Source organism: Paralichthys olivaceus, chromosome 12 (assembly GCF_024713975.1).
Source record: "Paralichthys olivaceus isolate ysfri-2021 chromosome 12, ASM2471397v2, whole genome shotgun sequence".
NCBI lineage: Eukaryota > Metazoa > Chordata > Actinopteri > Pleuronectiformes > Paralichthyidae > Paralichthys > Paralichthys olivaceus.
The window spans coordinates 15,012,122-15,034,760 of record NC_091104.1 but is presented as its reverse complement, the minus strand read 5'-3'; the positions used below and the strand labels follow the sequence as shown (position 1 = coordinate 15,034,760).

The window sequence follows — 22,639 nt, the reverse complement described above, 5'->3', positions numbered from 1 at the left end:
AGTTCGGTGGTTGCTTAAGTGTTTTTTAATAAAGGTCTGTCACTGAAATGTTAGCATACATCTAAAATTGCTTGCAACGTGGCCTTTGTCTGACTTGGAGTGGGGATTGAGCATTGTTTTAAAAAACAAACATTAATGGTGAAGAACGGCTCATTCATTTTTTCTAAGTCAACAAGAATAACAAGAAGCAATTTGATCTCAAACATCCTGTGTTAGAGCTCATCCTCTTAAAATGGTTTACGAATGTTTACATTTTTAGATAAAGGAAGCAGTGACAGTACTGCTCTCTGATTGATTCAGGGCACAGGGACAGTTCATGTGTAGACAGGCTTTAGTGTCTTTATTCTCCACAACCTGGAAGTCTCATGTAATACTGACTTACAACACAAAAAAGGAAAAAAAGAAAATGACATATTCACACATTTTTTTCCTGAATATGATAAAAAAAAAAAACAATGGTTGAAATAATGAATGAAAATATATCATGTTTTCAATAAAATTTACTTTTTAATGTCTTAAATAGAATATGGAAATAGTTTCTTTACTGTAAACTGGTTGTGTGTGATATTATCTGTCTTCAATAAGTTTGAACCATTACAAAGATTAAATATCTCATTTCTAATTAGATTGACCTAATACCTTTTAAAGGGACATATTATCATAGTTTAGTATAGCATCATAGCACGTCTTCTTATCAATAACTGCATCTATATCAGGAAGTTATGGAAGCAGGTGACTGTATATTTCTTACAGTATTTAAACTGTTTTGAAAATATATCCTATAAATCTTTTATTAATAGAATAATGTCTAAATGTGAGCAAAGGTGACAGTAGCATTACCCGGACCATCTACGTAACTGATGAGCAAAACCCAAATGTGCAGGATGTCTGATCAAACCTACTCATTTCGAAATGACAGTATCCTCCAGTAAAGTATAACTCAACATTATAACTTATGACAAATCATTTCTAACACAAAAAAAGAGAGAATGCAAAGAATTCACAGAATGAATCAGAACTGAAATCAAATACATAAAGTGGTAAAAGAAACATGCTGGTGTGGATCTGATGTTTGTCTTTATTTGAACGAGCCTCTTTGCAAACAAGATGACCCGAAGAGAAACTCATTCTCACGGACAATCAAATTAAAACAAGGCGACTTGGGTTCGCACGTTATCCTTCATCCTCTACTCTTCTTGAACATCCCACCTCTCTGGACTCCAGCAGGGCTTTTATGAGGGAGGGGCTGGCTGCTCCGGCCTCCTTTGATGGGAGCAGGGTTGTTTGCTTGTGTGTTTAATGTAATGTGTGTTTGTGTGTATATAAGTGTGTATGTGCCTCAGGAGCACTGGCGCAGAATGTGCTCGATGGCTGTGCTCTATTTCCCGGCCACCACAGCTGGAGCAATCATCACAACATCTGCCACTCAAAGGCATACATTACGTTGACCACCTCGAGGCTGCGGGCGATTTCTTCCAGGATGCAGTGCTGCTGCCACAGCTGGTTCAGCTTCCTGTAGCGCTCAGGGCAAAGATGCAGTGGATTGCCCCTTCTAGAAATAAAAATACAGAAAGTACTAAATGATTAAAGTTTAAAGAATCAATATAAGGGCTCATTATGAAGCTATGAGTGACAAATTATTTGTCACAAATTATTGTATCCCCTGTCATGCATTCATGTGTAAGATAACAAATAACTAATTAACATGTTGTGTATAATAAGATCATTTTTGCCTTATATAAAATCTTAATTTTCCAACAATATAAGTGTTAAATATATAAATTTGAACGCTGTGGTGTAGACGTACAAAATGGAAATAATCAAGGTCTACAAACAACTTCAGGTGGAGAAAGTAGGTTAATTACAGCAGTTATTATTTATTACCTGTGGGAGGCAGTATTGACATGTATACATTAGAGTGTGGCTACCCGACCAAAGCCCAAAGGGACCTGACAAGATGTCTTTGGTTTGGTACAATCACCTTGGCTCGGCTATCTACATGATTTTTCATGCTGCAATATAATCAGGGAAAACTTCAGGCTTGTGTGAGATTCAGACAGAAAAAACTGAACACCTGTTGGGTTCGGGTCGGGTTCAGTCACGTTGGCTGGGTCACCTAATTAATTTGTGCCTGTAAATCGATGCAATTCATCTGCATCAGGTTGAGTTTGGATACAAAGAACAGAATGCCTTTCAGGTTCTGGTCAGGCGTTGCTAATTTTCTCTCGGACTCAGTTTGGCTCGAACAGAATAATTGAGACCCGAGATGAACTCTACATCATTTGCAACTCTAAGCAGAAGTCGTATCAAAGCAGCACCTGGAGAAGCAGCAGTGATTCTTACCCAAGATGAGGATCAGTCTCTCCATAATCGTCCAGGTAAGGAGCAGGGTATGTGCTTCCTCGAGTCTTACTGGCCATCAGGATAATTTCACACTCTCTTATCCTGTCAACATGAAATTAAACTTTATACATGTTGTACATTTTGTGCAAGAAAGTTTCAAATCCAATGAAATAAAAGGACAAATATACATATTGTAGAGGAGACAAAATAATAATCTTTAATCTGTTTTCCCAGGACTGATGACCCACCTCAGGAACATCCCCACACCAGCACCACAGGTAGCAGCGTGGGCGGTGCACGCTCCCACATCTTCCCCGTCCAGCTGGCTGAGACAGCATGAGCTCTGAGAGCACAGCATGGCCCCACAGAACAGGCACAGTGTCGGGTGCTTCCTCTCATCATCTGTAGACTTGGGACACCTGAGGACAAAAGAAGATTTAACTTCTACACTTTCTTCCAAGAGATGATGAATGAAAAGACTTTAACTTCCGACTTACTGAAAATGGCTGGCTTGATTGAGAAGAGCACTATAATCCTCAGGAAGATCAATCAAACGATTCCTTCTCCTGGGATATCTGAAGATAAGTGTTTATTGATTAATTATAACAGAAATGCTTTCAATAACAAAATAAAAGTGGGACTTCATAAGTACATAAGCCAACATCTACCTGACTGTCTGGGTTTTGCCTTTCAGGGCTTTGGTTATAGCTGGGCTCCCGCACCATCTGAGGAAGACAAAACATTGCCATAAAACTGCTCCCCTCTTCGGCAGGTTGATCAAATACATTGGCCTTGCCTCAAAGTTGATCCCTTACCTCTGCAGCAGTGGATTAATGGTGTCTCTGTGCTCCTGGAAGAGCTGGAACACATTGGAGGGTAGTGCCAAATAACTGCATAGTGCCTCCATCTGTCCTTGGGAGGTAACTTCAATAGATAAAAACCGTCAGCAGGAGTTAATATATCATCACACACTCTATATTATGATGATAAAATAGTTTGACCTACCAGAAGTACTAAAAAGTTCCTCCGGTGGATGTACTCCAGTAAGGCAATTGAAAAAGAGAGCAGCACAGCGCAGGAAAGGTTCGATTCCTCGCTTCACTTTTTCTGCCACAGAGCTGCCGGACACATCTGGAACCAACCTGGTGAGACCACAGAACGACAAGCTGAGGACACACAAGCTGGTTCGATTACAGACAAACCTGATTCATACGTTTTCTTATGAAGCAGGATGATGAAAAATATCTGTCACATTCTGCCTTGTATATCAAACTGCCCACACACTTATTAATCATATTTGTATGAGAAAGCTGACATTATGTGTGAATAGTTAAAATCACAAGTTCAAATCCAGCGGTCACCTAGTTTTATGTCTGCATGATCAACTGTTTGTTATAATTGTCTTTATTGCAGAGAAGAGGAGCTTAAAATAAACATTTGTTATGAGTTTGTTAAATGCTGCTGTAACAGAAATGTCTTTATTTTGTCAGGCGGGGGAAGAGTTCACCTCTAACTTTCACTGTGGGCAGTTTACAAGCTCCACTATAAACATTAGTTTACCACTATTAAAATAAAAATAATTTAAATGAAATTCTACAGGCAACTAATTCACAGATTTGTGATTTTTAACCACATAAACTACTTTAAATGTGAAACTAAAAAGTAAATTCTGGTTGCCTTCAGTATTATATCAGGTAAATATTAGAATACTTTACCTCCCAGTGTTTTGGGACACCGTAATGTACAGCTCAGCAGCTGCTCTCGCCTCATCTGTGTCCTCTCCACCAGCCACTAGATTGAAATCTGAACAAGAAATTACAGCATTATTTAATCATCACAATCATCCTCACTATTATTTAGCATTCTGAGCTAGTTTAGAAAGGGAATACTATTTATAGGTAGTTAAAATAGTTAGACCAGCTTGTATGGTTGAGGTGTGTACCTGTAGAGGACAGGACGACCTGTACGATGTGTGCCATGGTGACAAGATGTAAGATGTGCAGGTGGTTGTAGGCAGAGCTGACAGCAGACGGCTGTAAGTCTACAGCCTCCTCCTGGTACAGTGAGGGTATAGACAACACCAACCCCACCTAAACAAACAAAAACACAAGTAAACAAACATTATATACAACATTATAAGGTTCTCGGAGAAAGACTCTGTCAAGTCAATAAAATGACAATCATCCCCATTAGTTTCTATCATTATCAGAGCACAAAGGCATATGTGTCATTGAAATAAGTAAAATGTATAAAATATTCAAAAATGGACACAATACCAGAAGATGGAAGAAGTCCACCTCCAGAAGGGAGGGGTTGTTTTTTCTGCTCAAGACTGGAAGCAATGCTGTGAAGAGTGACAACAGGGACAACCTTATAATCATGACCAACTGATACATGAATATGATGTATTAAGAATTCTTAGATGAATCACGTACCCCCAAGCATGTCCGTGAAGTGCCTTTGGATGATAGTCTGAGGGCTCTTAAGTCTCTGGGATGCTGAAAACTGAACTATTGCCTTTAGCCCTGCAAGCTAAGATAGAGAGGAATGTCAAAAACCTGACCATTATCCAATAATACAAGATAGGTGTTGACTTGTTAATATGTGGCATCAAACCTGTCTGTTTTGTAAGGATCCAAACAGTGATTTGCCCTCTGCCTGCAAAATGTTTTCTGTGGAGACATACATGTAAAGATTTTAGGTTTTGTAAAAAAGATGAGGGCAGAGAGAGAGATGCTAAATTTGCAAAGTCCTACCGATGGCCTGAATAGTGAAGGCACATGTATTCCAGGCCATGAGGGGCACACGAGGACACAGCTCATTGGGCGGTGTCTGCAGTCCCACCCTGTGCACCGTGGTGGCGCACACGACCAGCATCTCCACTATGCTGTCTGAGAACTTTCTCCTAAAGAGCAACAGAGAACTCAGATGCAGTTTGACAGGAAACATGGATCCTTGAGTAGTATTGAAGGGGCAAACAGTTTCACTCACGGTTCTTGAACTCCATAGCTGAGGATGGATCTAAAGTCTGGTTGTCCCTGTCCACACAGCCCCGTCTCCACCTCTGAGCTATTTCCTTCTGTGCTGCAATCTGCAAGAGAAAGTGTGAAATCTCATGTCATATGATTTTTACTGGAATCAAACTTCATTATGCCAATAAACAAACAGGCATAAAGACATTTGATGGCACTCCAACACACAAAACCAATGGCAAATAATGAAATCTGTGCCTCAGCTGTTCACCCATCCACAGATGCAGTTATTGTTTACTCCACATTTTCTTACCATTATCCTGAGTGACTGACTTGAGGCCTTTAATCCTGGCGGAGAGGATCTGGATCCAGCGAGGCATGGTCAAATGCTGTCCAATTATCTCTGCATTCTCACTACACGCAGGAAACGAACAATAACGTCTAATTATTTGTTCAACCAACAGCCCTGTGCAGATTGGCCGAATGAAGGCGGACTTGACTTACTAGTTAAATATTAATGGTTCCAGTGGGATGAGAGGGACAACAGTATTGCACAGAGACTTGCACAGGGGACACAGGTACTCCCCGTTCTCCAGGTCGATGATCAGCTCAGCGTGGAGCCGATTCCTGGTTGTATTCTGGACTGCCTCAAAATATCTGAAACATACAAAGATCAACACCTAAATGGCAAGTTAACAATCAATACTGCATTGTAGGTGGACTACATATGGTAGAAGAGGAGGATCGTCATAATTGTTTTCAATTAATTCAGCAAAAATGGCCAACTGTTTTCCGTGACTTACTTCTGCCAACATATGGCGTGCATGACATGCCCACAGCTGCCAGTGTGGGTCCCTACTGACAATTCAGGAGGCATGAACAGGGGATATGTTGTCCCTGACAGACAAAGAAAATACAAGTCATATTTTCACCCGTAAACCTTCAGCTTTCACTAGATAAGTGAGACATTTGTTGAGTGGACACTGACCATCTCCTCTGTTTGTCACTATCTTTCCTCTGCACTGTGTCAGCACCGTGGACCTCTGGACACATGCGGTCAGTACCATCGCTGGACGCTGAGCCACCACTTCCTGCTCCTCCTGACAAAGAATGCAAGTCAGCACCTCCCTCTCAGCTGGGGTTGACCCTCGCTGTGGGCCGATGGCTACACACAGCTCCCTCTGCTCCATGGCACAGCTGGAGGAGCAAACAAGCCGCACTAGAATTATTGGAATCCATTCGATGCACATCTTCACCTCTACTCAAAAGAAACCCATGGAGTTCTGCAAAGCCTCTGCTCACCTCTCAACAACTGCAGCAGGCTCTCCGTGTGTACCGCTGTCAGGCATGTTGTCGTACAGCATCTTGTTGGACTCAATGAAGTTCTTCTGCATTGCCGACATTTGGGCCATAATCTTCTGACGGTGGAGTTTGGCTGCCTCTGCTTTCCTTTTGCGCTCGGCTTTCTCCTTGTCCTGAACACTCTGGACCAACCAACCAAAAACAAACGAGAGGGTGAGACTTCCCGACGTGAAGAAGAAATACATAACACTTGTGTGAGTGTCTTGTTTAAACAAAGCAGAGTTTCATGTTTCAGGGCATTGTCGCATGATTAAGGTTATTTGTTGCTGTTGCTGGTAAATGTCTCAACAAAAGAATATTCTATATTTGGCAACAGACAACGACATAGCATAAATATATTACAATATAATCACAATCATCATACATTGTTTTTTGTTACCTCCTCTGGCTTGGTTGTGTCCACACTCATGGATGCTGTTGGACTGGACTTCTCTCTAAGGCACTTGACAATTTCAAACATCTAGAAGAAAAACATTAACATAAAATTAGTGACTGGAAGATAAATGTCAGTCCGAAAAGCTGATGATGTGAAGTGTAACAATATATATGAAGAATAGCATACCTGCAGAACCCATTTGACCATGTCTTTCTGAGCTTCAAGTGATGGAAGAGCCTTAATCTTGGACAACAGGAGGAACACTGACTTGCCGTGTTCTGAACCAATTCCTGGAAGAAAATAAGAGATTCCCAATTCAAGAGTCACAAAAATCCCAAAACCTAACAAGTGCATACATTTGTGAACTGTGATCACTGGCTTTTACTCACTGCGAGCCTTAAGGCTGAAATCGAAGGTCACTTCCTCCACTGTGCTGTCCTCAAGCTGTGTTTTCTCTTCAAGCAATGCCTGACCTATCACATGCAGAGCCTGTGTGGAAAAGGTTTGCATATTGTTTTAAGCCTTTCTGAGGAACAGAACAGGGTAGAGGCTGTAAATGTGAATGTCCACATGTGTACCCTCTGGATCATGGCTTCTGTCCAGTGCGTCGCCCGGTCCTCTGCAGCTCTCTGAAGGACACGTCTCAGGATGTGGATGATAACGTCACAACAGAACAGATGCACAATGTTGGAGAAAGCTGGGCAGAAGGCCGGGGGCACCGGGGGACGAAGAGCTGAGAACAAAAAAAAAAAACAGAGGTAATGTTTGAGGAGTTGATTCATTATCAGCGCAGTGGAGAAGATTTAGTAGCTGCAGTGGAGAGAGGCCTGACCAGAGCAAAGCTGGTGATCACCTTTATCGTTGCCCTCCTGAGTCCTCCTCTTCTTCTGTGACTCCTCTGCCTACAACAAGCGCAAAATAAGAATGAAATGAGCTCTTCAACAGATGACGTAATATATTTTAACCCATTTAGACCTGATGTTACATATCCATGTATAGACCTTTAGGTACAGTTGCGACATTTGCATGCTTTTGTCTTTAGAGCCGGAAGAAACGTGTGCGTGTTTTATATGATGTCATCGACATTTTACTGTCACTGAAGTACTTGTGGAAAGGCGAAATGTATTATGGGAAATGTTATTTATTTTCAGTGCTGTTAGCCTTCAAAAAGGTTTTTAAAGTAGTTTGGCAACAATAGATTCCAACAGTATTTCATTGACATAACAATGAACATAACAATGAAGAAGAGTAAGACCCAGACGATGTGCCTGCTAAACCACTGACCAGGGCTCAGAAATGTTCATGAAATTTAGGGAAGAAAAATGATTTACAATGAAAGCCAAATGTTTAAGCTACCAAACTTTCAAGTCTCTATTTGCTTCAGAGGCTAAGAAATGTATATTTTTTGTAAACGTTGGCGATTCTGTCAAGGTTTTAGGTGTTTGTTGTTAAATAATGTTCAGGTTTTAGAGTGTGTTTTCATTTTGAGTCTTTGGTCTTAATGGGTTAAAAGGGCTGATGAGACATCCTGTTACCTTGCTGTGCTGGGACCTTGAGTAATGGTAGAAGAAAGGGTTGAATTCTACCAAAAGCTCTTTTTTTACTCCATACAGTCCGTGTCCTGATACTCCTGGTTTTCTAAAAATAGAAGCAGAGGAGAAGGATTAAATCCACACATCCACACACCCCCACCCACACAGTCCAGATTAGAATCAAGAGCTGTTTCAGTCTTTACATACTTGAAGGTGGCCACTTTGGAAATCACTGTCTCCAGGCCTGTTTCGTGGCTTTCCTAAAGGAAAACATTTTACGCTTGTTTGTAACACTGAAAACTCATTAAGTGAAATGAAAGACTCACTGTTCACTGATTCATTTAGAGATGGGGCATTGTGCAACTTACATTCTCTGGCAGGCCTTTGACCAGGCTGCTATGAGCCATGGGCTCAATGCACAACAGGTGGATAACCTCCCTCATCGTCACATCCTCTCTGGTCACCTGACTGATCCCGGGCACAAAGCGCTCACCTAGAAACAGAGCACCGGTCAGACGCTACATTGTTGTTCATATCGAGCAGAGTGATCATGTTTGATGAGTAGAATGTGGCACTGCACCAACTATGACGATCAGCAGGTACAACATCTCTTCCGTCAATCGATTCCACTGTATCAGCTCGTCCTGAAAAATCGGTTGTTTTTCATTTGTATGAATCAAGTTTGGAGGCACATTTTTCTTTTCTGAATGAATACTGAAGTGTTACCTGGTCTTTGCTTGAGCAACTCCCGTTAAAATAATCAAAGAGCTCGAAACGCAGCAAGATCAGCATGAGGAAGTGGTTGGGGTCCATTTTGGATGCAGCTATCTGTAAACAATGTGTGGGGAGGATCATGTGTTAGTACATTGCATACCGTGCATGAGCAAAACGTTATGTCTGACTGCCACCCACCTGAAGCATGAGAATGTCCTTGTCGTACATCTCATCCCTGCATTTTACATCCTGGTAGTAGTAGACCTGTTTATATGAAACAACAATGGTTAACTTACTTTTTTTATTGAGAGAAGAAATAATAAAAAACTGCAGAAAATGATAATAACATCTCATGCATCTAAAGAATGCAGCATACCTGGCTGACCAATGAAAGCCCGTTTCTCCGCCACATTTCTGCTGAGACCTGAGCAGCCAGCACCACACAGCGCAGAGGATGTTCCACCAGCTGGGTGAAGTCATATATCTCCTGCAACAGAAAGAAAAAATACTATATTGTATATATCTGATACAAGTCTTGACACATTCAATACTGTGGATGCAATGTCAATTTTTCCCTTTCACTTACAGGATTATCCAGATGTACAATCGCTCCTGTTTTGCACAGAAGTACATACAAGCCTGTGGATCAGAATAAACAGAGTAGTTAGTTCGCAGTTAACAGGAACATATTATTTATTAGAGTCTCAAGTATAAGTTGTCCTACCAGCCAGTAGTCTGGAGATAGGCAGGTGTATGCTGACAGGCTCCTGAGACACTTTGTAAGGGCGAACATGGAGAATGTGTTTGCACATGTAGTAGTCAGTGGGCTCCCTACGGAAGGGCTGGTTATTGCACTGCATGAGGTCTTTGTGGCACTCCTTAAATGCAAGCAGCAAGATCTCGTCCTGAAAGGGCCGACATAATTAAAAACTGAATACAGCAGCAACGTAATGCTTTCTTTTTTAATTGTAAGGAGATTTTATCGTTAAAAAATATACAAAACTCACATCAGAGGAACACCAGTCCTGAAACATAGCAAGAATGTGGCGGAGCTGGATCTGAAGAGAAAATCCAGCTTCCCATTCTGGCTCTACTGCAATGTGTTGCCCAAACTGGCGCTTCACCTCCTCCATACCCTGAAAAGCAAAGTAGAAACATTTCATTTTACAAACTGATTTGTCTAGTTACCATAACCTGATATAATAGTTATGCTTTTATATGAATCAGGGTCTGGACATTTCACCTCGGCCAAGGAGGTTCTGTTTTCACCCCGGTACGTTTGTTTGTTTGATGGTTTGTTTGTAAGCAAGATTTCGTAAAAAATTCACAGGGAATAATTCATGGGTCTTGATGATAACATTGGTTTATTTAGGGGACTGTGAGTGTTGGAAATTTGTTGCCAGATGATTGAAATTAAGGGGACTGTCTTGGGCCTTGGCAGAGGAATGCGCTCTACCCAGTGCCACTTTGGTTACCTGCATGCATTTGAGAAGTCCAAGGAAGACTTTGAACCCCTTAAGGAACTGTCTCCGCAGCTCGTCAGTCCATGTTGAGGGTTTACTGATCAGAATATATCTGAGAAAAACAAAAGGAGCATCTTTAATAAGGAATCAACAGAGTTAGGACTAAAGTATTTGTTAAAACTGCTGCCTGCATAATCACCTGAGGTCGTGGAAGATGACCTGGATGCGTGAGAACTTTTCTGAGTTGTAGCCGAGGAAGAAGAAGCGATTGTTGTCATCCAGGTGTTCACGCAGCAATTCCATAACGGTGTCGACTACCACCTTAATGACATTGCCGTCTTCAATTAGCTGTCTGGCCTGGAGAAGAGATTGGATGTTAAGAGATGGCACTTAGACAATCAATAACATGACAGTAAAAATACTAATGATATGCCATACCTACACTACAATACAGTATCTAGAGAACATACCAGTGTGGGTACAGTGAAGATTTGAACAGACAGAGCGGTGATGGATATATTCCTCTCATGGTCATCATTGATGAAATCCTTCTGCAGCCGCTTATAGTGCTGAAAAGATCAAGATGGGAAATATTCTCATTTACATAATACTTTTTTTTTTAAGTTTTAAAACTATTATTTCAAAGTTCTTCTACCTTTGTAAACTCAATGGCAAAATGCCTCTTGAAGTCTGTCTCCATTAGCATGCTGCAGAAAATCAGCTCATGTACGATCTTGCGAGCTCCTTTGGGAAAAGAGAAAACATTTGAAGTTAGTGTTGTCAAGAAGTGTTGAGTTGAGATTAACCCACAACTCTGTATGAAATCAAACTCGGATCTACTCGCCTTTGTACATCCTGGCATCGTGCAGCATGAGTCTGCTGATGAGACAAGGGAGGTCTCTATCTGTGTCTGGCTCGAGTGCCACCTGACAGAAAGCTTGCCTGAAGCCGGCTGCATAACAAACACATGAGGTTCACATGAATATACATGAATATTAAAATGAACGTGTACAACTAAGCAGTGTAGTGTGCTGTTGTGACAACGACAGCAGTTACCTGAGTAACCAATGATCTTTTGGAACCAGGAGCCAAGACGGAGGGCAAAGGTCTGATGAGCCATAACGGCAGCGTGAAGGATCTCCACACGCAATGACTGCATGGAAATGTGCTCCGAGTTGGTCTGTAACATGGCAGTAACAAAGTTAATAAACTGAACAATGATGATCTTTGGCTCAGGAAAATTCAAAATTTCTAAATTAGCTTTTAAATAGGTGTAGAGTCAGTGGCTGGTATTTACCTTGATAAGGTCTTTTGCTTGCTGACATGAGCGAAGGGTTCCTCTCTTTACTGCACGCCGGCCCTGTGTAAGAGATGTGCAGTGTGAGAAATGATTCAGATCAACTTTCTTTTGACGGTGATGTAAAGGAAAAGACAGAGATGAAGATAAAATCTTTGGTTACCTCCTTATCAATAAGTGCTGTGTGCGTCTGAGCTTCAGTCTGATCACAGTTTACAGAACGCTGCAGGGTGTAGATGACATGGTCGTACGAGTGGTGCTCGTCGTTGTACAGAACACAGTAGTATGCATTTTCTTTTTGTCTGCATGGATGGAGAAAAATATAACATCACGGTTGAGCTGTGTGCTTATACATATGCATTTATGAATTTTCAAGTAATCAGACAAGTACCGGGGCTGGAGCTCCGCTTGCAGATCAAAGCTCTCCTCCCACACCAGGAAATCTGTGAGGTATTGCAACAGAACCTGGAACAGCTTCTCTGCACGCGCATAAAGCTCAGGCTCCAGCACACACTCATCCTGCACAAAATCAAGAGAATCACACAGGAATCACTATGTATGGAGCACTCAGGAGGTGTCTTGCTCCAGAAATAATGTACTTAAAATACTTTAAGTCTTTGATTTATCGAGAACCTTCCTTACATATTTGGTGACACAGCTTTGAGTAACATTGATAGCAAACGTGAAGTGACGTTTCTGCACGTTTTTTTTCCCCAAACAAAAACCCATCTTTACCACAAATATGCACCATTACAGAAACTGAGCCTATCATCTGACATGGGACAGAAATGCCCTTTAGAACCTTTACTAATTCCCCATTTCCTGTGTCACAACTGGTGACGGAACTGGTCTAAATATTTTTCTTAAAAAGAGCCAAACATGCAGCTGACCTGGTCACATTAATTTCAAATCCCCTGAGAACAAACATTCCACATGGCAGCTTAGTATTTCATACAAGTGTCTGACATTTAACACACAAACTAAACTGAACATACAGTGAGTCTGTGTATTTACACAAGTCTTGACGTCACACCATTGTGTGAGAATAAGCGCTTTGGAATCTACCACAATCCAGGCAACAAGTGGTCTGACACAGAATGATGGGTTTTCATGTTCAGCGTGGAGACACAATTGTGGTCACGTGATGTGTTGCTGCTTGTTAGGCAAAGGTTCAGATCTGGTGTAGAAAACACAAAGCAGCCTGGCAGAGCAGGGCCAGTGATGTCTTTGTTAATGCAAGCACCTGCTGTTTGTGGAAAAAAGGCACAGAGCCGTCAAGCTGTATGTCTGCTCAAAGCCCCTGAGCGTGATCTTATCAGAGGAAAGCCCAAATACTGTGATCAGCAGAGAAAGGCCAGACAAACACCTGCTCAACAACCAATCATCACGCTGTGTTCCAGCAGCAGTTTGGTAGGAGAAAGTGTCGACTGAGCACATCCCTGCAGTTCAGCTGTGATGTGTCACTAACTGTTCACCAGCTTATGTGCACGTTATCACCCTCCCCATCACTTAACCAAGTTGTTCATTTTCTCAGTTATTGCAGATCAACACAGTGTGTTCCTTTCTCATTTCCGGAGTGAAAGCCACAGAGAGCAGCACCCACAACTAAGATGGGAAAATAAGCATTCTGGGGTACACTGACACAGAATGGGACAAGTCCGCCCCTCCCACATCCCTCTTTCCGCTCTGTTATGCAACTCACCGTTACCATGGCAGTGGCTGCCCCTGGGTCGTGTTTGGAGCAACAGGGGCCAATCTTCCAGGCCTCTACATCCCCGCAATCACAGAACCCCCCGCCTGATGACGCATGCATCTGGGAATATAAACACACATACCGTAATGTCAGTGACAGCAGTTATCTTCAACAATAGCTGTAGCTGTGGGAACCCATTATTATGGTCCAACATAAAAGGCCTGTAATGATTTATAATTAAACAATCATTGATCCCAATGGATCTAGAAATGTTTTATATATTTTTCCCCAAAGTTTAAAGGGCATTCTGGAGAATCCTCTAGTTGATCACTGAATACTACAGAGACTAAACAAGAGATTAGTAAGGATGCTTTATTATGTGATGTCAAATTAAAAATATAGAAATATTTATACGGACACTTACCTTGTAACGATGGCTTTTGTGTACACTATTCTGGAAGCAATCCATGCACAGAACACAGGTGGGATCTATTGCACAATCCCTGAAAGAAGTGGAGGAAGTGGATTTGTTATTGTCAACAAAACCTGAGGTTGAAGATGTGAAACTAAAGTCAGTGTTGCTCGCTGTAATCAAACTGTGGTATTTAGCCGTGTTATAAAATGTATCAGCATAAAAGGAATTTTATTTGGATTTTGTGTGGATACTGCTTTACTGTCCTTGGTTGTGTTATTGATTGAAGAATAATTTGTTTTAGATAAATATATAGAAAGTTGACAAGACTTTAACAGATGTTTGACATGTATGGGAGTAATGCAGCGCTTCACATTGTTCAGGTTCACTCAGACTGCACCAAACTGAAATCTGAGAGCTTCTGCCCATTAAATATGTATTTCTAACTTAGCCTTATACTTAATACTTACATGAGTATTTAATCATTATTCGTGTTATTATTGAAGTTACAACTTTTTTTTATTACAGAAGATCAGAGGGTCTGTTCAGACCTGCAGGAGTAGACCGTCTCTCCTTCTTTGAAGACACGTCCACAGAGCTGGGACGAGGCGCTGCCATGCTTGAGCTTCTCCAGACCCTCCAGAGGATCTTCTCCAAACAGGAAACACTCCAGAGGGTGGAAGAGTCGGCTCTGAATGATCTCCTCTTTCTCCTGAGGGCCGAACTCTTTCTTCAGACAGAAGATCTGAGGCACCTGCTCCCTCAGGTAGTGGAGCAGTTCCGCCCTGCTGTCTGCAGCCTCCAGCCATTCCTGCAGGACAACAGAAAAGAGACAGACAGGGATTAGCCTCTATTCTCGTAGTAATATGGTTATTAGCCTTTAGCAAGGGTTGGGTAGTAATGGATTCTATTTAATCAAAATTACGTAATAAGCTGAAAAAAATCAACTATAATCAACCAACATAACATTTGTAATGTGTAATTAGGTCATGTTTACCTTACCAAGGATTAATTATATGGCATTTTTAAAGGGATTAAATGTATTTATTCAGAATAAGGTGCGATATATTCATGTTTATAATGTTATTTGATGTTATGATGATGTTTGAAGTAGAAGTAATCCAAAAATACTTTGATTCGGTTTTGTTCTTTGTCATCCAACAGGATCGTGTTAGTAACAACAACAACATACATGTCATCTATTTTCAGTGTAACATGATCAGACCCCACCTCGCTGAAGATTACAGTTACACTTTCACTTTCGTTGTCACATGGCGTGAAAACGAAAATGCTGTAACAATGAACAAGAATTGGCAGTTGTTTCTGGTAACTTAAGCCAATGGTAAGGAATTAGTCAGACTCTTTCCTCCGGTTGAATTACAGAAGTTATGACACTTCTTGTATGAGCTGGCAGCAGAATAAAAAGCACAAAGTGCAGGCACAGGCTTGTTGAAGTGGCCTTTTATATGTGTGGCAAGAATTATAAATACAGTTATCATCTATGTATCATGTTATCAAGTATAAAGTTACCACACAAGTGTTACAAAAGTTTTGCTTTGGTTAACATTGAAAACACATCTAGTCACTTACAGTAAAGGGATCTTTGGCAATTCAATATTTTTGGCCACAGGACAATTGTCAGAGGTGTGGAGGAAGCCAATTTACATAAAGGTCGAACCAGTAGACATAGAGTCATTGAGGAATGTGTCTGCTGACAGTAGTTCCACTTTTTATAGATCTCACAGCTATGAGGAAATCAACTTTATACTTTATCGCCACATCAAGAGAGTTGATAAGAATTTGTTTTGACGAGCTCACTCAAACATAGACAAGAAGGAAATACACACATACTCAAAAATGCATCGTAGAGTATAAAGCACACGAGTGAAAATGAACCTTTAAAAACAATAATATAATAAATGCTAAAAGTTCACATAAATATCGCAAATGTAGAAAATAAATAAAACCTGCATATGATTAAAAACACTGAATATATTGCACCTTTTACTAAATATACAGACACAGCTTCAACATGTTATTTCCACAAAGGTGCTAATGTTAATACATGTTTTGTTATGTGTATGTACATTCATATTATGTACATACACAGAGCTGTATTTCCTCTGCATTTTTGTTTTTGGTTGCAACGATGCTGCGATTGTTTTGTAATATCAACAACATCCATGGCGGCAGTGACATCATGTAGTTACATTTACAGCAAATGGGTCAACGAGAGATCCAACTATTTCTACAGTTTACGGCGATGGCTCCACTTTGAATAGACAACGGCTCTGCCTGCAACATCAACGGGCATTTCTGTGTCGTGTTCGCCGGACTTCCGCGGTGATCTCGAACAAAGTTGTTCGAACTGACACGAACCTGCGGGAGAGTGATGCGCTGGAAATGTACGAAACTCACGTTGAGGCGCTCTGGACAAAAGCCAGCGACCACAACAGCAGCGGCTGAACATAAACACACCTCGGACAACACTGACACGTTCACCGCGACCCCCTTAGTCTCGTCTCTGATGAGTCCTGGCCCCGAACCCCACGGACACGCACTCGCTGTTTGTGTTCATGTGGAATCCTTCGCAGAGACGTTAGACTGTTAGGCAGCTAGCACAGGAGCTAGCCGCCTCTGCTAGCCCGGTACGTGTTATTCCCTGTCACTGCACCGTGGGACCGTGTCGTCCAGAGGAACCGGCGCGTTTCCCCCCAGTGTCTGGTCTCGGGGTCACGGGGGTCGCTGTCAGGTGTATTCGCCGTGTGGAAGTCCTACCTTGGTGGGGTCTTGCAGTCCGTCTGAGGATCTCTCACCGTCCGCCATGTTCCATTTGCCGTAAAAGAAGTGTCGCTAGGAGACTGTTCCCCTTGTAATCAAAACCTTTTGCGACGCTGCCAGACCAGAACACCCGATCGACAGCAGAGATATCTAATCAATCCCGATTCAGTTTATTGATCACGTTGGATATTGTTTGATTTAAAGAGCGTCTTTACATTAGTAATCTGCCTCTTGTCAAAATAGACATGTTGTAAACAGAAAAAACACGACTCGCCCTCTTGTGGTGGTCTATGAGTGTTTTCAATGCTGATATATCCCGGACATGATTTAATAACAGTTTAAAACAACACTGTGTGTATCAGTTTGTGTGTGTTTGTCGGTTATGTTGCTCTGTCTGTCCCACGCTGTCTGTTATTACTGTGAGAAAGTATAAATGCACTAATCCGTCTATGGTGATTAGAGTGGCGGTGTAGCACCCAGCCGCTAGATGGCGCTGCTCGGGATCTCCCCCTGATCAACGCAGCGGCGCTGGAGGTCAGAGGTGAATGTTTGACAGAAAGCTGAAACATGGATTCCATATTTCATGAGAAAGTAAGTTGAGATGATTGACTTAAAAACATGGAACATATAGCTAACCGGCCGTGTTTACGCGGAAAGCAGCCGCAGCTCACGGCGGACGTTAGTTTCCCGGTGATATCCGGCCGGTGTTGAGAGATTTGTGCTGGTGTTGTTGTCCAGGCAGCTAGCATGCTAACTGCACCTGCTAGCCACAGAGAATGAAAAGTTTCTTTGCAGCTAACACAAAGCTTTGTTACATCCACTGGGACGTTTTTTGTGTCGAGCTAGTGAATGACTCGGTTTGACTTGACTCTGTGTTCTGAGTAAATTAGCGAAAAGCGAAGATGTTTGTGTTTACGTAAGCTTAGCTAACTTAGCTCCACTGGTGTGTGGCTGTTATCATGGGGACAGAATAAACCCATTCAGTTTGAAGTTAACTTAGACAGCCTGTTTCATATGACTCGATGTGCTCCAAGATAAAAAGCAAAAACAAATACATGATAAAACATGAGGTGAAAAGAAATAACAATTTCAGTCAGTTTTAAGTGAAAATCTAAAATATTCAAAAAAGTAGAGTGAAAATAAAAAGCAGAAACACATGACATATACAAGTCAAAATGAACACAATTATATCTGTGTACCACTGAAAGCTTCACAGGCTAATTTCTAGTTTATTCTAGTTATTGTGAGGAGGCCTTTACACAATGACCTAAGGGGTCTGTGTGGTGTGTATTCAATGAGCATGTCATTAAGAAAAGAAGAAGCTAGGCCTTTCATAGATTTAAAAATATTAAGACGTATTTTAAAATCAATTATTTAGTTTATTTAATATCTGCTTTGTGAACTCAGCATGAACTAGTCTTGGGTCTACTGTCATATATACTGTTATATATTTGTAATTACTCCTTTATTTGTAGCAAGAGGGCTCTCTGTGCGCCCAGCACTGCCTCAACAATCTCCTGCAGGGTGAGTACTTCACTCCTGTGGACCTGTCCTCCATCGCTCACCAGCTAGATGAAGAGGAGAGGATGAGGATGGCGGAGGGAGGTATGGCCAGTGAGGAGTACAGGACGTTCTTACAGGTGGGGAGACACAGAAAATGGATGTTGGTGAAGCATGTTCTGTTACGATACTGTGTTTAACTTTATGTTTTTATATATGATGTGTTTTTAGCAACCATCTGGGAACATGGATGACAGTGGGTTCTTTTCAATACAAGTGAGTATAGGACAATCAAATTTTATTGCAGCAGATAAAAAACATTATACATCAGGAATGTCAATAACCTTTTTTGTTATCTAACCCCACTAGGTTATTAGCAATGCTCTGAGAGTGTGGGGCTTGGAGCTAATCCTCTTCAACAGCCGGGAGTACCAGAGCTTGATGATAAATCCAATGTAAAGTTTCTCTTCCAAAACTTTATTATGTTATTTGTCAGATGGCTAAATATGTAATCACATAACTACTTTACAGTGTAAGCCGATGGTAACAGCTACTTTCCTGTTTCAGAAACGAGAAAGCCTTCATTTGCAACTACAAGGAGCACTGGTTTACTGTACGCAAACTAGGACAACAGGTATGAGGCTTAAGTCTACATAAACAACATGAATGCTTGTTTTACTTAAAGCACTGTTTTCTCTTTATTTGCAGTGGTTTAACCTGAATTCACTTTTGACTGGACCAGAGCTGATATCAGACACCTATCTAGCCCTTTTCCTTGCACAGCTACAACAAGAAGGTATTGTAATATTGAGTTATTTAGAGCATGATTAGATGATGCAAAGCAGAAAAGAATACTACATTTGTGTTTGTGCAGGTTATTCCATATTTGTGATTCGAGGAAACCTCCCTGAGTGTGAGGCAGAGCAAATCCTGGGGATCATGAGAGTGCAGCAGCAGCAGCGCCCCAGACTCATCGGAGAGGATGAGGCCCAGACAAGTGCAGGGTGTGTGTACCGAATGTGACTGTACAATGTAGAGGACGCGTATATTACTCAAAAAGGACTGTCTTAGTGTCATACTACTTTCAATAAACTTTTCATTTACTTGTGGCAACTGATCAAGCCTTGTACTGTGAGCAGCAGGTCAGCAGCTCTGGGCCAGACAGAGATGAACTTTGGTGTGGAAGATGAGGTTGTGGATGACGATGAAGAACTGAAGAAAGCCCTGGCACTTAGCAGACAGGACATAGATGTGGAAGATGAGGAAGCTGATCTTCGCAGGGCCATACTGCTCAGTATGCAAGGTAAACTAGGATTCATTCAGAGGTTTTAATATATTTTATGTTTTAATGTGTCAGATAGTCTCCTTCCCTATTTTCACGAATCGTATTCCAAGTTCACAGTTGGTAGTAATAACGTTTTGACTGTTGTTTTTTTTTGCTAGGATCAGTGATGAGCAACACATCTCCAGAGTCTGAAGTTGGAGCTGGGAAATCAGGCAGTCAGGCAGCAGGGAGCTCTGCAGGAAGTCAAAGAGAAGGCCAAAGCGAGGCTCTCACAGCTGAGGAACTGAGGAAGCGGAGACAAGCCTACTTTGATCGGTAGGTTCAGCTGCATGTCTGCACTGTGGACTTCGTATTGCAAACACATGATCGCTATCGGCTTCAGAAATCCTGCTGTAACAAGTGCTTTGTAAATTCAAGTACAATATTATGTTGTGTGTCCTGTGTAAATAGTTGTACTTATGATAACAACCTCTGACCCAAATTCTCTGTGTTGACTGTTTAGGCAGCAGCAACAAGCTCAGCCGAACAATCCTCAACAACCACACATAAAATCAGAAGGTGGCTCAGGTGAGCACATCAGATTTTTTTGTATTCAGATAAGTACATATTGTTTATTTAATGTCCATCCAGTAAGAAACTATCTTGTGCTGTCTTCCTCTTCTAGGATCTGTAAACACTGGCTCTGAGGAGGACCAACAACAAAAGCTCAGCCAGTGATGGTGTGGAAAGTTTGCCTGTGTTGTTTACCAGCTGCCTGGATTGGCAACCCCATACAGGGGGTAGCTTTGCTCCTTCCTCTAACCTTTTGCACGTGCGAACATAAGGACAGTCAGGAGGCTGACACGTTTTCCCCCGATTAGTTCGCAACAGAGGCTTCAGAGAAGAGAACAATGACAAAGAACACTGACAAAGTAAAGGCAGCAGTTAGTCTAATCTAACTCAGTAAGGCACTGAGGCTGGGAAAAGGGTGACCACAGAACTCATGATGCAGTTAATCCAAGTTTGCAATTGCCTTTGTACCATGGCGCCTTCTATTTCTATTGTGTACTGTTTTTTATTCTTGTTTATTCTCTGGAAGAGAAGGAAAAGAATCTTCAGCATACAGTACAAAGGATGCGTTTACTTGCTTGGTGTGAATACATGCAGAGACAGATTTTCTGTGAAAGCCACAGGAGACCAGTGTTAAGCCCACACAGAAAAGCATGATTAGAAACTGACAGAGTCCACTTACCTTTGTATTGGACTTAGGTTTGTTGGACATAAGATGTGATTCCAGTACTCACCCCAGAACATGTGTGGTTTTCAAATCCTTTCATTTTTTGCAATGTACTGAAACAATTTTTAGCCAGCGGCACTAAGTGTGGGTGATTTATTCCTGACATCATCAGTCATTTTACTTGAACACTGACAAATTAATTCCCAAGGTATTTAGACAACAACATATTTTTGACGTTGTGGTTTTTACCTATAAGATCATTAGCAGGTATCATGAAATGTAAGATTTCAAAGCTTATAAACAGGGTGTTTTGTCCAGTTTGGCTAGATAGTTAAACATTATTCTATAGAGCTATTTGTCAAATCTAGGATACCTTTAACTGATGGATATTTTACATATCTTGTTCAGAATAAGTTGACATGTAATAGGGAACAAAGACAAAATCTATATGACACTGCAGCTGATAGATAAGTACATCATTAATTTTACCAGCATATTATAACCACACAAAAAGTCAAAGAAGTCCAAATAGTCTGTATTTGACTTCACATGTTATTTCTCTTCATCAGTATTTTGTCATGAACTGTAAAGGAAATTCATTTTAAGAAAAGATTGTTAAAATTCCCTTGGACATCCCAGTTTACAGTTACAGCCCCGAAATATACTTGTTACACTTGTTTGAATTATCCTGTATTGCAATAATACAGAGTAGTGCTGTACACATGAGCTGTACAAAGATGCATTCATTTGCACTGAGGTTGTCAAGGGTTCAAGCTATTGGCTGATGAGTAGAATTAACAGTAAAATATCAAGGAAGAGGGAAGACTGTTATTTAACCTCATGATTTGTATAATGTAAAATCCAAAGAACCATCCAAAACATAAAAAATATGTCATCACACATACACTTTGAAGATTTCATTTATTTCTCTTTTTTAATTCAATTCTGAACATCACTTCTTTAAAATTGCTCATGTTTTCTCCTACAAGTTTCCATTTAGTCCTGATGAACAAAATCAGGCTACAACGCATGATGAAAATGAATAAACCATATTATGGCATTAAAAAAGTTACATTTGTTTACAGTTCTAAAAACTTCTGGAACCATTCAGCATGGATATAGCTTGATGCCTCCACTAAAGTGCTGGATGTCATGTAAAGTTTGTCTTTTGGTGCTGGATGACCGATTCCATGATAGCATTATTGTTTTTTTGTTTGTTTCCTTTTTGATCTCTAAGGCTTTTTTATATTTAAAATACACTTGTGAAACAGTATAAAATGTTGTTAGTTAGGTTTTTATCATGACATGATTTTTCACTCACTGCATTCTATCAATAGCACTAATTCATGATTTTTGTCATATGTCACATTACCACATTATGCATTAGTTGTTCCAGGATTAAAGTGATATTCACTCCTAAAGTTTGCCATGTCTTAAAATGAGATCATGTTTTCACCACTGTCCATTTGTTTGTTGATTGGATTGTTTGTTTATCTGGTGAGCAAGATTACATAAAAACTACTGGATGGATTACCACAAAACTTGGTGGAAGAATGCGGGTCGGCATAGAACCAATTCATTTGTAGTGTGGATCAAGATCAGGGGGTGGATCGGTGAGAAAAGGCTTTTTTACTATAATTCTTGGAACTCGATGGAAGAGTCTGCAATTTTGTGCAATTATTGACATCACATC

At 41.0% G+C, this 22,639-nt stretch overlaps 2 protein-coding genes across 3 annotated transcripts; one reads left to right on the top strand and one right to left on the bottom strand.

The window, feature by feature from the left end:
• Positions 1–313: 313 nt before the first annotated feature.
• ubr1 (ubiquitin protein ligase E3 component n-recognin 1) lies at positions 314–17,359 on the bottom strand. 2 transcript variants are annotated; one of them, XM_020084758.2, is made up of 47 exons: positions 16,943–17,359; positions 14,716–14,975; positions 14,177–14,255; positions 13,762–13,872; positions 12,451–12,578; positions 12,223–12,361; positions 12,060–12,122; positions 11,819–11,942; positions 11,607–11,714; positions 11,418–11,506; positions 11,233–11,331; positions 10,962–11,119; positions 10,775–10,874; positions 10,307–10,435; positions 10,024–10,204; positions 9,886–9,938; positions 9,676–9,786; positions 9,498–9,563; positions 9,312–9,413; positions 9,166–9,229; positions 8,954–9,078; positions 8,793–8,845; positions 8,589–8,691; positions 7,907–7,955; positions 7,632–7,786; positions 7,443–7,542; positions 7,240–7,343; positions 7,042–7,137; positions 6,618–6,799; positions 6,304–6,512; positions 6,119–6,212; positions 5,820–5,972; positions 5,629–5,729; positions 5,335–5,434; positions 5,100–5,248; positions 4,960–5,015; positions 4,779–4,875; positions 4,620–4,687; positions 4,286–4,433; positions 4,059–4,146; positions 3,349–3,485; positions 3,159–3,267; positions 3,012–3,068; positions 2,841–2,918; positions 2,592–2,762; positions 2,344–2,445; positions 314–1,552 (listed from the first exon to the last, which is right to left on the bottom strand). In XM_020084758.2, exons 1-47 carry the CDS (start codon positions 16,988–16,990, stop codon positions 1,411–1,413), a joined length of 5,238 nt encoding a protein of 1,745 aa, XP_019940317.2. In that variant the 5' UTR covers positions 16,991–17,359; the 3' UTR covers positions 314–1,410. The 2 variants fall into 2 exon arrangements, with proteins under 2 accessions (XP_019940317.2, XP_019940318.2); XM_020084759.2 differs by having other exon boundaries at positions 7,057–7,137.
• Positions 17,360–17,370: 11 nt separating this feature from the next.
• On the top strand, positions 17,371–22,367 carry atxn3 (ataxin 3). Its single transcript, XM_020084769.2, has 11 exons — positions 17,371–17,536; positions 18,421–18,585; positions 18,677–18,721; positions 18,815–18,900; positions 19,013–19,079; positions 19,154–19,241; positions 19,320–19,449; positions 19,585–19,748; positions 19,889–20,045; positions 20,233–20,297; positions 20,395–22,367. Exons 1-11 carry the CDS (start codon positions 17,513–17,515, stop codon positions 20,445–20,447), a joined length of 1,044 nt encoding a protein of 347 aa, XP_019940328.1. The 5' UTR covers positions 17,371–17,512; the 3' UTR covers positions 20,448–22,367.
• The last annotated feature ends 272 nt before the right edge of the window (positions 22,368–22,639 follow it).